Source organism: Equus przewalskii, chromosome 29 (genome assembly GCF_037783145.1).
Source record: "Equus przewalskii isolate Varuska chromosome 29, EquPr2, whole genome shotgun sequence".
In the NCBI taxonomy this organism is placed as follows: Eukaryota; Metazoa; Chordata; class Mammalia; order Perissodactyla; family Equidae; genus Equus; species Equus przewalskii.
The window spans coordinates 8,235,276-8,250,936 of NC_091859.1; the positions used below are offsets into that span (position 1 = coordinate 8,235,276).

The window sequence follows — 15,661 nt, forward strand, 5'->3', positions numbered from 1 at the left end:
TGGCAGATTACTTAATTTTTACAATTATCCCCCATCTCTACTAGCATGCTTTTATGTTATAGACATCTGGATAATCACAGTTATGTGCCTTTTGTTTTAAAAAAATTGTGTACTTAGTCAAATTTACTGTGAAAGAGACCAAATAACCAAGGATAAAACAAAAAAAAACCTACAATAGAACATCTATATCTCCATACAATTAACATCCCATTGCTACCCCACTTTGAAGTATAGTTTTTACAAACTTGCAAATTCAAACAATATTAGTCATACTGACTTCTACCATAAATTTACTATGAATTCCTCGTAATTTTTAATAAGAATAGATTACTAGAGTTTTCTTATTTATTCTCCAATGTAAATTTTTAATTACTTTTCCTACTCTTATAGCAAATGCTCTGTAAAAAATTATCTGCAAACATGTTTGTGTAAATAGTGACAGATATTTTGAGTTATTTCTTTGGAGACTCTCCTTTCGTTAATGAGCATGTTGAGTTTTATAGCTTTGTCCCATGTAGCCATGCTCTTCTTGGGACGGAACTCACAAATTCGAAGTTTTTGAGAGAAATTGTGAACGTCCGTACTAACCTACCTTCGCACTCCCTCTACAGTTTGTAATTCCATTTAGCACGGCTATTTTAGTGAAAATGATTTTTCTCCCCTTCCATTTCTTTAATTATTAGCACCTGCTTTTTTTGGTCATACTTGTGGATGGAAGGAGACCATTGTTCTTTGAAAAATATTCTAGGGGACTCACTGTGCTTTTAAAACGTCCAATTGTTTAGTTTTCTTCAGTTTTCTTATATCACCTGCTTCCTTTTATGTGTCCATGCTTGTGAAAAGTGGAAAGACTAGACATTGGATCAAGATTTAAATATTCCGTGTAACCCTTTTAAAGAGGCCCAATTGTACCCAATTTAAAAATCATTGATATAACCCCTATACAATGCTGTATGATAAAGTATTTTATATTCCTAATAATGTACTTTGCAGCATTAAAAATATGAATTATAATTAATCCTGCCTAGATATTTTTCTTGTGGAAAACAATGACTTATACCAAGATGGCATTTTGGGGGTAGAAGCTCCTATTTCTTTGCAGCCAAATTTAAAATAAAATTAAACAGAATTGGAACTTGAGAAACATGTTTACATGTTTTGACCATTGTTTGTCTTTACTTCAAAAAGTTAAGCAGCTTTTTAAGATTATCTTGAAGTCTCTAGATAAAAAATAAATACATTTATGCTCTCATTATTCTAAATAAACAATGTTATTTTCCAGATTTTAAAAAATCACCGATATTTAGCAGAAGTGTGTTTTTGTTTGGTTGAAAGAATCATTCAATTGTAATTGTAAAATCTAAGTCAGTATAGAGACAAGAGTATCATTTTTGTTGTCTTTTTATTTCAATATTGTATTAAAAAAAGTTGAGATTTTCTATAGGATGGATGCTTGGGAAATCTGCAAAGTTTATTCAATAATTTTGAGTAATAATTCTCTTTAATTTAATTAGCCCAATCACTTCCAGAAAGAAATAGATCATCTGTAATTGATCCTTCATCATAATTCTTAGATTGCCTTTGTTCTGTTTTCCAAGTCTAACATTGCCTCAGACAATTGGACAAGTTTCCATTGAGAAACTAGCTGACTACATTCTGGTGAAAACAACGTTTGGTTTTTCATTGGCTTGGGATGGAATATCTGGAATTTACCTCAAATTGTCTGAGAAGCATAAAGGGAAATCGTGTGGCTTATGTGGAAACTACAATAGCATTCAATCTGATGATTTCGTCATTCAAGAAGGTACGTGGAGCAGAGGAGACATGTCGGTACTTCTGAGGTGTTCTTTCTTCACTGATCAAGCTGTTGGTACCCAAGGACACCACTTGTCCTATGTTGAGTAAGATTGGCAGCTGTCACTTGGCTGCTTTAGTGATTTGAAGTGAAACAAATAGGAAGATATTTTTGTGTCATTCTTGAAAACCATGAGCTAGTTTACACTTGCCAAATTAAGATACAGGATTTACTCACGTACCAAATATTAACTGAGCATTTACTTTGTGTCAGGCACTGTTGTAGGAGCTTGTGATACATCAGTGAGCAAACGTCAGTGAACATCTCTCCTTCTTAGGCTTATAATTTTAGTCATTCAAACCTATTTGGGAAAAAATTGTCTACTTTTGGCCAAAAGTTATTTTGCATCCAGTCTTGATCGGAATAAATTAAATGACTGTCAAATAACAGTTTTATAAAGATGATAAAATGTGAACATAATTTATAAAAGTTGAAAAATAACTTGGAAAAGTTTTATCACGTATAATGATGTAGATATCATTCATCTGTACATTCTAAGTCATAAAACTAATCTCGGTGAGCTATTAAAAATGGGTCTGTTCCAATTTGGGTACTTGTGTGCAGTGGCAACAGAATAAGAGAGTCATAGGACACAACCATGATTTAGGTACACAGAAAGAGGACTGTTCTTCTTAGTACCAGCAGACCTGGCATTGAATTTTGTTCCAACTCTTATAAGTTATATAATTTGAGGCATCTCATTTAATGTCACTGATGCTTAGTTTCTTCAGCTGTAAAATAGGGTTAAAATAATTCTGAATTCACAGTGTTGTCAGTAATAATAATAATATACCTAGATACTATTTATAATAATAGTTAATATGAGCACATAGCTATGTTATTCCCAATCCTTACAACATCCTGTAAGATGGGTGGTATTTTCTTAATTTTATAATGAGGACACAAGGGGACATGCCCATTGTAACACAGCTTGTAAATGGTGCTGTCAGGGTGGATTACATATCAGACTGGCTCCCAATGCTATGCTTAGATAAACGTGTGAGAAATTGACTTTTAATCTTAAAGCACTATATAATGCTTTTTGTTTTATATTATAAAATTAAGAAAGAAGAGTCACCCATATGTTGTGTTTTAAGGGACGGTGAAAGTCCTACTTAGAGTGTGGGTTCTGGAGTCAGACTGTGGGATTCAAATTCTGCTTTGCCACTTATGAAACTTTCTGAATTTAATGATATAATAAATATATACTTCATAGAGTTGCAAGGATTAAATGAGGTAATCCATGCAAAATACTTAGTACAAGTGCCTGGCACATAGTTAATACTGAATACATTTTAGCTAATTTATCATCTCCAAGTGTTCTCAATAAGCCTATAATGGAGCTAACATGGAAATGTTTGATTAAAGACATTGCTTTAAGAGGCTCTTGTTAAAATGCAAACATTTTATCCCAGATGGATAAAGCGTCATCAGGATTAGTTTACTAGTAGCTAGAGGATAGAGTGGGGCTCCAAGGAGTCAGTTTCTTCATACGTGAAATGGAGATGATTATAATGCCCCTGAGTCTTCCCAGCCTGTGAGGATCAAATGAGAAAAAATGTAAGTGGAAGTGCTCAAAATCTGTGAGCACAATGCAAATGTACAGTATCCAGATCATCACTGATTGGTGTTCTGCATCCGTTTGGGTATTTAGAATGAGAGGGTTCCCAAACTTGGAATCTTGAGACTTTAGTAGGAAGGAGGGCTTTGGACTCAAGCGGAACAATCAGATGGTAATTATTGACTTCTTTTTCTTCTATATTAAGGTTTCATGAAAAAAATAAGCCTCAATTGATTCTCAGTATTAAAGTTGGAAAAGACTGCTATGGGCAACTTCCCCTGGGACATCTGAGGTGTAGAGGTCAGGATAGAAAATAGCATCTGCTCTTGTTTGAGGCAGAGAGACTCAGATCAGGATTTGAGTTAAGAGTCAGACAGAGTTTGATAACCTGAAACATAAAATGGTATTTCACAGTGAGATATGCGGGGCAGCATGCAAAAGACTGTTAGCAGATTATAAATGGAAGAAGACGCAGGAGGCAAGTGGACTGCATTGTGGCTGAGGTGGCAGAAGGCAAGAAGCACCCTGGAAAATACGTGGAGTTGCCTGAGCTGAGAGATTTTAGCTTCTTCTCAATTTTATATGGTGCACAGTGTTATGCAGAGTAATAAAAAAACTAAGTTACAATAATTTATAGGGATGTGACTAGAACATGTCCTCCGATTTTCTCCCATGCTGTAATAATGCAAGAAAATGTCTACAGACGAGCCATATTACCTTTAGCTTTAAGAAGCCTCGTACCTTCTTGAAACTCAGCCTGTACTTTACTGATTAGATAAATCTTTAGAGGCAGTGAGGTAGTTTGATTGAATGCATAGTCTCTTAACAGTGATTAAAATTGTATTTCTCTCTGCATTCATACTCATTCTTCGGGGATGACTTCACAAACAAATGAGGATTCTCAGAATTTCTGTGGATATAGAAAGATTTTAATGTGTTGTCTACTTGAGATTCTGGTTCCATCATTCATGTCTACAGCTAGCTACACATCAGCCCACAAGTCTGGTTTACTCTTGTTCCTCCCACGTGATAATTAATCGTGCCTCCCTTTCACTCTCAAAAGTGTCCCAATACGGGCAATAAATCACTCTATTTGTAGCAATATTTCATATGAAACACTTTAATTTTAGTTTTGCAGCTCCCAGACCACCAATTCATATGGATTTAAAGGCTCATAGTAACCAACTTTTGTGATTCTTTTTTTAACGCAGTGTAGTAAAAATAGCTAAATACAGTATGTGGTTAAAACTGGAACTAAAGGGAACTCTAGTGGGTTGCCCAGGTTATTTAGTTACATTAAAATTTGTGCATAAATATTGAAATAAGTGGGCCTTTAGGAATGTTTTTGATTCTGCAGACTTTTAAAAAATGACGTTTTGAAATGAAATGTGACTATAAATCTACTTAGAAGGAACATCAGTTTTTCCTTTTTAAAATAAGTACATTAGATCAGACTCGTGCTTGGTCCAATGTGTAACATTTCCAACAATATCAGAGATAAGGAAGTGGGCCAGACAAATGTGAAAGCTCTAGAGGTCTAATAATCTATTGAATAAATACTGCAAACTCTTTTATATTCATTCATTCACTTATTTAGCTAATGTATCTTGAGCACCAACTGTATACCAGATACGAAACCAGGTCTACAGCAATAGGACAGCTTAGACAAGCTCTCTCCCTTCATGTAGAAGAAGACAAAATAAATAAAAAGATAAATTAAAGTATAATTTTTGCGAGAAGTAGCAGCCATGAAAATGACAGTGGGGAAATGAGATTAAGAGAGAGAGATAACAGGGTGTGTTGGTGGTAGTTTAGATCACGCGGCAGAGAAGGCTCTCTGAGGAGGTCATATTAAACAGAGGACTAAATGAAGTTAGGGGGGGAGCAGAGGAGGGATTGGAGGGAAGAGGGATTCTGAAGGAGGAGCAAGAGCAAGTGCAAGAGCAAGGTGGGATGAGCTTGGGTGAAGAACAGTATAAAACTAGCATGATGGAGTAGGCTAAGGGAGAACGGGAGTAGAAGATGTAGGAGGGGCGGGGTTGAGAGGAGTGGGTGGAGGAGGAGGGGAATCAGGGGAGGGCAGGGACCAGACCAAAAAAGTCTCTACTGTCCAGGCCACCGTAAAGTTTGGGATTTTACACTAAGAGAACAAAGCATTCTATGGATGAACTCCTACAATCTTTCCAATTGCTAAGAGCAAACAGACGTCTTTCCATCTTGAAGAATCGGAGAGCGAGTGGCCAAACGCTTGCCTTGAGATTTTTGATTCTAGTGGTGCAGTAGCTCGTCATCAATGGTAGACCTGTGGCTCTGTAAATCTAAGTGGTGGAGAGCCTAAAACTCACAGGCTGAAGCTCAAAGCTAACTGTCTCAGATGGATCTTCGAGATATCGTCTGTTTGGTTCTGCTAAGTCCTTGAGATTTCAGATTCAGCCTCTGCCTGAGTGTGGAGCAGGATTACTTTTCATGTCAGGCCCTGAACTTGTTCCCAGGCCAGGTGCTGAGACAATTTAGACTTGATTTGGATCAGGGAGCCCAGAGTGCTCACCATCAACTCTCTGTCTGTTGCTGCCTGCATATTAGCTCTTGAATCTTGCCTCTGAGAAGTGCTGGGATGGTATCAGCATTCTGAGCAATCTCTCCTGAGCATGTTTGGAAACACTGTTCATCATATTCAGATGAAATGGATTCACTTCTTAGTCTTCTCTTCTCCAGGTGTCTTTACTAGTCTTTGCTTGTCTGTGTGACTGTCCTCTGAAATCTCCACAATGGTCTAACAAAGATGTTTTCTATTGTTAAGTACCACAAAAACAGAACTACAATTTTAGTAAGATTATGACTGATGTCAAATATAATGATAGGACTGTCTGAAAAATTTCACACTAAACTTTTACTCACTTTTCTTAGTTTTCTGCGTATTTTTTCTCCTCTCTGCAGCACAAGCTGTAGGCTAATTAGAGTTTTACTGATGTGCATGTTGTACCGCTCACTTTCCATCCTTTCTCATGTTGCTTCAATGAAATTTGCTTTTTCTTCTCCAACAATATTAACTTTTATTTGGTACTTAGAGTTTGTTCAATTTATATTATGCTAAAGTAATTTTATAGTCTAATATCATTGGTAATTAGAAAGCTACTGAGTTTAACTTTTTGACCAGAAAGTTTATGTTGATGAACTGTGTCTTTGTGGAAAGTGATGCTATGACACATACTTTTGTGTGTGTGTTTGTGACATAGAGGACTACACAGAAGACATTGCTATGTTTGCAAATAGTTGGTTGGTGCAAACGCTAGATGACAACAAATGTGTACCCACAGCGTCAGATTTTCCAAATCCGTGCTCCAGTGGAATGCCAGCATTTGAGGTAAATTTGATGTGAAAAATTGGGGCATCTTGGATATAATACACATATATTGTATTGTATATTAAACGTTAAGCATTTTTAGTGCAAACACTACGTAATTTCACATGTTGAATTCAGGAAGTGTAACTGCAACAGGAATAATCTTAAGATATTTCAGAAATAGTGAATGTAATGCATTTCATAAAAACAGTACTCATTATGAAAACATGCATTTAGAAAAATGTTGGTTATATTTATAAGCATAAATTATCTTCTCTTTACCAGTAGGAAGAGAGAATTTTGCCAATAGATCAGTAGAAAAAATGAGAGTACACTCACGGTTAAACATGTTCTGGTGACTGCCATCTTTCTCTACACAGGCAATCTTCTTCAAGTGTCAGATACTGTTGCAGTTTCCTTTTTTGAGCTGCCATGAATATATTGATCCATATTTATATATTGCCAGCTGTGTTAATGATCTTTGCAAGTAAGTGACATGATTAGGATTTGCAATAAAATTTTCTTTATCCACAAGGAAGAGTAAAAACCACTCCTGTAGCTTAGCCATCTCAGCAGTTCACAAAATATAATGGAAAGTGTAAAACAAACTGTGCTAACAGCTATAAGAAGCTTACTGGATAACAGGCACAGTCTAAGTGTTGTATATAAGCAGCATAAACAGAATACAGCAGTTCTTAAAAATTTTTTGTGCCGCTGATCCCTTTTGGGAGGCTAGAGATGTCTATAGACTCTTTTTCAAAATGATGTTTTTAAATGCACAAAATAAAATACATGAGGTTACAAAGGAAGCATTATATTGAAGTAGAGTTATCAAAGTAGTAAAAGAAGTGAATTTCTGATACATGTGTTTTTATATGAATTTCGGGTCTAATGACTACTGTAGTTTTTCATAGCAATGAGTGTAAACAATATTTTGAGATATCTGCAGCAATTATAATGAGAAATGAAAACAAGGCAAAATGAGATATATGGATGACAAAGTCACAGATACTGCTAAGAACATTGTGATGTGTTACCTATATGTACAATGGAAGGAAATGCTAAATTTCAGTTGGAGATTGGCGAAAATAAACGTGTAGTATTTATCTCATCCAACGTCACAGACTCCTGCGTTCTTTCCCAGGTTGAGAACACCTAGACTAGGTGATTGTTTAGGGAGCAAATTCGGTGAAACTCATCATAATATGTTCATCATTGCAGAACTTCCTATAAATTTCCCTTTATTGAAGTGAAGTCCTTTCTATTTTTTTTCAAAAATTTACCAAATGTGTGATTAGCCGTCTTTAACATTAAAGAATTTCTCAAGAAGTTTTCACTAATCTGAATTTTTTAAGAATCCCCAGAAATTTAAATGACACATGGAACTTTGTTGTAAAAAACTAGACTAATTTTTGGTTGAGTAAACCACTTAAGTGGCATCTTGGATAGCTCGTTAAGAGGTTTAAGTTTATCAAATTTGAGAGCAAAGAGGAAAGGTTGAGGTAGTATGAAATTGCCTTATTTGTAACTACTTTTTTGATTAAATGGAGATTATTACAAAAATAATGAAGACAGTGATATTTTCCAGATGTTAAAATAAGCTTATTTGGGATTCTTGTTAATTTTGAGTAGAATACAATTATATTTGTTTATATCTATAGTCTCTAAACTTTAGGGACTGATGAACGAATGTAGGAGTTATGAAAGAGCTACTCGTCTGCCTAAAATGTTGTATACTGACCTTGCTCTATATTTTGCAACACTCTGTTCCCTATTTGGTTTTATTTTTTATTTATGAGCTATATTGTTATATCTCTGTTCTTTCACTCAGTCTCTTTTTTGAGGATCCCTGTAAGGAATCTGTATTCAGCACGTATAAGGAATTGAAAATTGTCCTTTTATTCCGTGATGACTCGTTCTTAGACCATTTTCCAATAGTATTTTCACTTTCTTTATCATCATCATCTTTAGCACCTGCTTCTCAAGCAAGCTGATATGATGTACCATTTAGCAGATCCAGGAAAGTCATTCTCCATTTATTGGTTAGCATATTATTTGGCTGCTTCAGTTGCCAAAGTATCAATGGCTTAAATTAAATTGAATGCTTATTTTTATCTCATACAAAGGCCAAGTTGGTAAGAGGTCCTGGGTTCGTACCTGTACCGTGTGTCGGCTCCATGAGTTTTCCAATGACCTAGTGATACTGTTGCTATGTCATCCCCTAGAACCTAAGATATTCTCAATTTCATGGATAAGATTGGCTCACCATTACCTTGTCCATATTTCAGCCCTTAGGAAGGAGAAAAGGAAATAAAGGGCTGTCAGCTTTTTTGAGGAAGTTGCCTGGAAGTTTCATGCATACTCCCATTTTTAACCCTCTGGCAAGAACTCAAAAACGTGGCCACACCTCCACGCCAGGACAGCTGGGAGATGTCGTCTTTGGCTGGGCAGCCATACGCCCAGCAACAACTTGGGAGTTCTAATACTGATGAGAAGAAGAGGGAACTGGGGAGGAAACAGTCTCTGCCACACTCACTTCATCTGAAATATCATCATTCAGAAATTAACATTGCTGTCTTTAGAGATTTTGATGTCTTTAGGCTTTGGATTTTGAAACCTAATTGCTTTCTCCAGAGCAAATAAAAATAGCAAGATAGAGAAATACCTTTTACAGTGGAAATCTGCTGATACCTTCATAGGTACGTTTGAGGTGGAGAGACAGGTTTGGGGCAGAGCAGGGCATTATCAACCAAGTAAGTGGGCATCGATAAAATGGAAACGAGAATCCTCCAGCCTTGGTCTTTCACTGCTCTCAGTATTTCACCCAGGACTGGACCTACATTTTTTCTCCTCTAAAAGAGGATTCTTTGTTGCCGGATTGTTGTGAGTTTTCATGTGATGACATATGTCACGTGCCCAGCACAGTTCCTAGGGTAACAGAGAAACTTAATAAATGGTAGCAATTTTAATAACAGTTGCATTGGGTGGGGAAACCAATATTCAGTTACTTTGTTAACTTTCAAAGCCTTCATTAATTGTAGGAAACAAGGTACATATTTTAAGATAAATCATAAACTTAATGTTTTTCCGGGAATTTAACAATTTTAGCTTACCCTGTTTTTCAGAGACTTTTCTTGTTTGGAGGTTTAGAATATTTTCCAAGCTTCTGAAGTTTACATGCTCAGTCTTTTATTCCTTCTAAAGCTCAGTTAATTGGACTAGATAAGCTGCAAGACTCCAATTACAGTAGCAGAGGATAAGTGCAATTTGAGACAGGCGACTCTTACAATAGAGATATGAAAATGCTAAGATTCACAAAATACAACATTCTTAAGGTAATTATCTTGTAAGATATTTAACTATTCAATTTTGAATTTGAGTTGGGTTGAAAAAACAAGCCCACTACCTTATTATAAGCCCTGCTTATTTTTTAGGTGTCTTGTTAATCTGCCTTGGGAATTGGCAGACCTCTTCTGTTTGGGGGAGCTCCTAGGGTGATCCTAAGAAAACAATTAGAGATTATGTGCCTTGGCAATATTATAAAAGTAACCAGCTTTAGTAATTTAAATTAGAAAGAATTAAAAATCTGCCTTTAAATCTTAACTTAAATGCTATCTATTCAGTCTTTCAAATGCTGCAGATTATTAGCGTTGGTGTTAATTACCGTATGTAGGCTATCAAGAGCACGACGTCTTGGAAATAATTTTCATATCTGATACTTTTGTTGTGATAGAATTTTATCTGTTATAATAGGATTTATTAAATTCCAAAAGGTCTGGGATGCTGTGTGTGGGAGCAAAAAAATACATACAAGGATTCTGAGAAGAATGTCATAATTAAAATAGAAATCTTTTTCAGTATAGGTAGTCCCCTGGCTCAAAAGAAAAGTGGCCAAACTATTGAAAGACTTTGGTGAAGACAATTTACCCAGGCCCTTTTAGTTGGATCCTGTGTCTACGTGTTCTCTGTATTATTGTACATAATATATAATATTATGTATGTGCTGACATCAATTAATATTGGAGTATTCACCATGTACTCAGCATTTCTTGGGATCAGGAACTCAAAGGCACGGTTTCTGTCAATATTTCCTGTATGATTCTGGCTCTGTCCTTCCACTTTCCAGAACTGATGATGATGATACCTATTGTCGAGCGGCCACTGAGTATGCTAGAGCCTGTTCCCATGCTGGCTATCCTATTCAGGACTGGAGAGATGACTTTCCCGCATGCAGTATGTTTTCTTATTTTCCAAACCCTTTTTGTGGACTTTTGCTATTTTAGGCTTACCCTAGTACTCAAACATAACCTAGTACTCAAAACTCATGAATTGTAAAGATTTGTTATTGATGCAATAACATTGGTAAGCTTGCATACTTTTTGAAACACTGATGTTTTTGAAAGAGAGGTGAATAATGTTGACTTACAGCTCCTCTGTTTGCCTGTTTCAGCTGATAAATGTGATGACAGCTTTGTCCATCGGGACTGTATCAGTTGCTGTCCACCCACCTGCACGTTTGAGAAACAATGTCTTGGGAGCAATCTCCACTGTCTTGATGGATGTTACTGCCCAGATGGTAAGTGCTTCATGAAAGAAACTATGTCTGCATTCATGGAAGCTAGTACCCAGTGATCTGAGAATCACATAATAACGTCTTCTTTCAGGACATTAAGGCTGTTGCAATTTTCTACCCTTGCAGAATTTGGTCCTTGAAGTGACTGGGAGAAATGACTGCTTTTCTTTAATACGAGGCTTATTACTTTGTAAATTTCCCGGGGAATGTTGAATCTGGAGTCCTGAAGTTACCCATGGCAAATCTTTTACTCTCTTGAATATTTAAAGATATTTAATGATTTATATATTTTAATTTTTGAAAGAAGAAAACAAGTTCAGAAAAATAAAAGCCTGCACATTTGGCAAGACAAAATTTTAGTCCTGATATAGTTTTTTTTTGAGGAAGATTAGCCCTGAGCTAACATCTGCTGCCAATCCTCCTCTTTTTGCTGAAGAAGACTGACCCTGAGCTAACATCCGTGCCCGTCTTCTTCTACTTTATATGTGGGACGCCTGCCACAGCATGGCTTGACAAGCAGTGCATAGGACCGCACCCAGGATCTGAACTGGCAAACCCCAGGCCGCTGAAGCAGAACGTGCAAACTTAACTGCTGCGCCACCAGGCTGACCCCCTGATATAGTTTTAATATTTGAAATTAGAAGTAACATAGCAAGTGGTGGAGATGGGATTTAAATTTAGGAATGACTCTGCAATACTGATAGACATTTATCAGAACAAGAGGATTTACTCAAATGGTTTTATTTTTACAGATTAGAAAACTAGAATCCCAGAGATGTTAAGTGATTTTCCACTGTTATACACTTAATGTGAGTAGGGACTACTTGGAACAAGACTTGTTGACCACAGTCCATTGTTCTGTCAGTGCTACTCAAAGTATGATCTGTGGACCAGTGCCAGGCCTGAACTGTTTGCTACCAGTCAATGAGGAGATAAGGAGTTTGCACTAGAATATAAATCCATGCACCAAAATATAAATCAATGCTTCCTTCAACTAGAAAGTCTTACTCTGAAAAAAGAAGGTTCGCTGAATGAAACAGTGTGCTTAGTGATGCGGTTGATTTACATTCTGGCTCAACCACCTGTACTCATTAGAGAGAAGTAACAAATGCAGGTCCGCTGTACCAGTCCTTTGAGGGGCACTGCCTGGCTCTTCATTATCGGTATGATGATAGTGCAAATCTCTCATTTTGAGATAAACAATTAAATCAAGAATATACTCTCTCCCTCCTTTCCTCCCTTCTTCCCTCAAAAGCAAGGAGGCACGAGTTGCCCTTCTTCTGTATGAACTTTGAGTTCTTGATGGCAACTCATGGGATAATAAAGTTGAAAATCACTCAAACAGAGGTAGCTGCTGATTGAGACCAAACCAGGCTATCGGTAACTTCCTTGACAGTAATTTGTGTTTCAGTACCTAGTGTGAGCAAATATTCAATAAAAGTTGGTTGAATTATTGTATTCAAAGAGTATAATCTTTATTATTTCTTTTGAGAATTTGATGTATATTTTTCCTTAATAGGCCTCATAATGGACAATGGGACTTGCATCTCCTTGGAAAATTGCCCATGCAGTTTTCATGGATTAGCTTATTCAGTTGGTTCAAAAATTGAACAAGAATGTACTGAATGGTATGTGATCAATGTACAGCCAATTATTCCTGAGTACTTGGCTAGTTGACAACTTTACCATGACATATATTTAAAGGAATATACTTATTGTTGATTTTCTTCCAAAAATTCCAAGACACACTTTGCATTTTATTTAAAGTCTATATGGGAGTTGGGGGGCATCTACATGTTTTTTATGACATAATTCTTCTCTCTTTCCTTGGTAATTCCATAAAATCTTATATCAGTGTTCTGGGTCCGTTGCATTTTCTTGTTATTCATAACCATTAATTTGCACATAATTTTACCCCTAGACCTTGATGGTGCTCCTGACCTTCTCTACTGAATACTTTAAAAAGTGGCTCTCCATATCACCAATTTTTGGCCACCATTAGAGACATTTAGAATTTCCTAGTAAGTTAGCTAACTAAGACTATTAGAGGCAAATATTAAATGCCTCCAGGGCAGTCTGGAAAGAAGAAGAGGTCTAAATGTTATCAGGCTCCTTTCCCTTTGGAGTCTGTGTACATAACTGAAATGCAGTTGGGTAACTAAGCCTCTTCTTAGATACTGATTTGAGTTCCTGCCTTTCTGCTTCTGTCCTCCAAAACTCATATCTTTTTGATGATAGAAGGCAGAATTTATTTTACACAAGAGGATATCTTTACTATTTCTTTAATGTCTGATGATCCTCAAAAACAATTTTCTGAATTTTTAGTAGATGAGTTAATTTATTAATCTTAACTCTTTATGTATATCTCTCTAATAATGTAGGTAAATACTATTTTTGTGTGTGAGCTTTTTCAGTTTAAGCAAGAGAAGTTTAGCGAGAGAAGGACAAAACCAGAAGTTCTCTGTTTGCTTAGCATTTTTGCCCTTGACTATTCTGGACTCCTTTTGTATCATCTTTATGACTTTTATGTATGACACACAATAAATAATAATTTAGGTACTGGCCAACCCAAATTTATCAGTTAATTGAAACTTTGTAGAGATGTTTTGCAAGTCAGATTATTCTGAATCTATAAACATGATATATTTTGGTACATTAATCAACAAATTGATGCAATATTAATACAGTTTCTCTGTAGTAGTCTATTAATATTTTTATAATTTCATTTAGTGTCTGTGTTGGTGGAGTTTGGAACTGCACTGAGCATGACTGTCCAGGTAATCTTTTAAAATTCTTTTAAAGAAAATGTTTCAATTTTCTTTAAATCAGGAAGAAAGACAGCACTGGTTTTTATGAGGTCATCTCATATGTAACAAGAGAGGCAATGGTCTATAAATCCAAGTATTCAGAGGATAAATGGAAAATTGAATAAATGATAGCTTTGAGCAGGGAACTTTGGTAAAAATTTATTAAATAAAATAAATATTGCAAAACAAAATTATGTGGAAGAGCTATCATTTAATCAATTTTAAATTAAATTATAAAACTTAATGTTTGTCAAACTAGTCAAATTTAGTAAATTTTAAGTGCTTTAGCTATTCTTTGATGCATGAATATTTGCCCTAAGTTGACTTCCTGCTTTTTAAAAATAAGCATAATTTCTTTCTCTTTTTTGTAGTTCAATGTTCTGTTGTGGGTGATTCTCATTTTACAACTTTTGATGGTCGACATTATTCTTTCATCGGAATGTGCCAGTACATCCTTGTGAAAGGAACTGGAAAAGATAAATTCACAATCACTTTACAGAAAGCTCACTGTGAGCAGGTAAGAACATCTCACAGTGACCAAAGGAATGTTCTTTTTTTTTTTAATTCACTCAAACTTCATATCTAGTTTAAGAATGGTAACATGAATGGGTATAGTCGTTTTCCTCAAACCTGAGACACCATTGATTCTTAAGATGCATTATTATTCTACATACTACAAAGAAAGGAAAAATGTTGATAATCTATGTTATACCATTAATTATATAATGTATCCTAATTTCAGAGATATTAAAATATGAAAACAAGTATGACAAATACTATATATATAATTGCATTTTTCTCTTAAAAAATGGTATTTGTATGTATAGTTTTTTGAACATTTCATGCAAGATTGCACACTGGGCCTAAATTTTTGGTTACTTCAAAAACCAATATTCTAATGAGATGATTTTTGAAAGAATTGAACAGGTTTCATATCATTCTAAATAGATATGATGAATTTCTTAGCATACTGGAATATTTATTTTAGATCTTTTCTTGAAATAAACATATAATTAATTTGTAAATAAAGAAACCCAGATCTTTCATTCATCTCTCTAAATCAGGTAGTCAAAATTTTGCCACATCTTTAATTTTCTAGATGTATCCCAAGATAAAATGCTTATTTCTGACAAAATGCTGAGCTACTTTGTGTTTTTTTCAGTTTGACTGTTTTCCTTTGCAGTAAGTCGAGTCTGAATTAGCTTTATACATAGAATCCTAATTCTGTTTGTTATTTTCTATATTGGACTTTTTTATGTCTAATATATCCCAAATGAATTTGGAGAGGTATTTTAACATGTGCTATGGAAAACATAATTATTGGCACTTTATTGAAAAGAATTTTATTTAATTATCTATGTAAAGTGTATGCATGTATATGGTATATTTAATATAGTATATAAAAATATATTTTATTAGCAATAGGACTACATAAGATTGATAATAAGATGTAGTAACTACTTTATTTTATTACTTATACTCAAACCTTCTATATACCGGAAATTCTTATTTACCATTCTCT

At 35.2% G+C, this 15,661-nt stretch overlaps 1 protein-coding gene across 5 annotated transcripts in view; it reads left to right on the forward strand.

Moving 5' to 3' along the window:
- OTOGL (otogelin like) overlaps positions 1 to 15,661 on the forward strand; it is a 172,905-nt gene that overhangs the window by 54,277 nt on the left and 102,967 nt on the right. For all 5 annotated transcript variants that reach the window (XR_011534854.1, XR_011534856.1, XM_070600665.1 and 2 more), the window contains 8 exons: positions 1,599 to 1,804; positions 6,653 to 6,780; positions 7,140 to 7,246; positions 10,886 to 10,992; positions 11,210 to 11,335; positions 12,852 to 12,960; positions 14,063 to 14,109; positions 14,511 to 14,656. Coding sequence is in view for 3 of the 5 variants with exons in the window: in XM_070600665.1 (XP_070456766.1) it covers positions 1,599 to 1,804; positions 6,653 to 6,780; positions 7,140 to 7,246; positions 10,886 to 10,992; positions 11,210 to 11,335; positions 12,852 to 12,960; positions 14,063 to 14,109; positions 14,511 to 14,656 (976 nt within the window). In the remaining 2 variants the exon portion in view is untranslated. The remainder of the gene's footprint in view (positions 1 to 1,598; positions 1,805 to 6,652; positions 6,781 to 7,139; positions 7,247 to 10,885; positions 10,993 to 11,209; positions 11,336 to 12,851; positions 12,961 to 14,062; positions 14,110 to 14,510; positions 14,657 to 15,661) is intronic.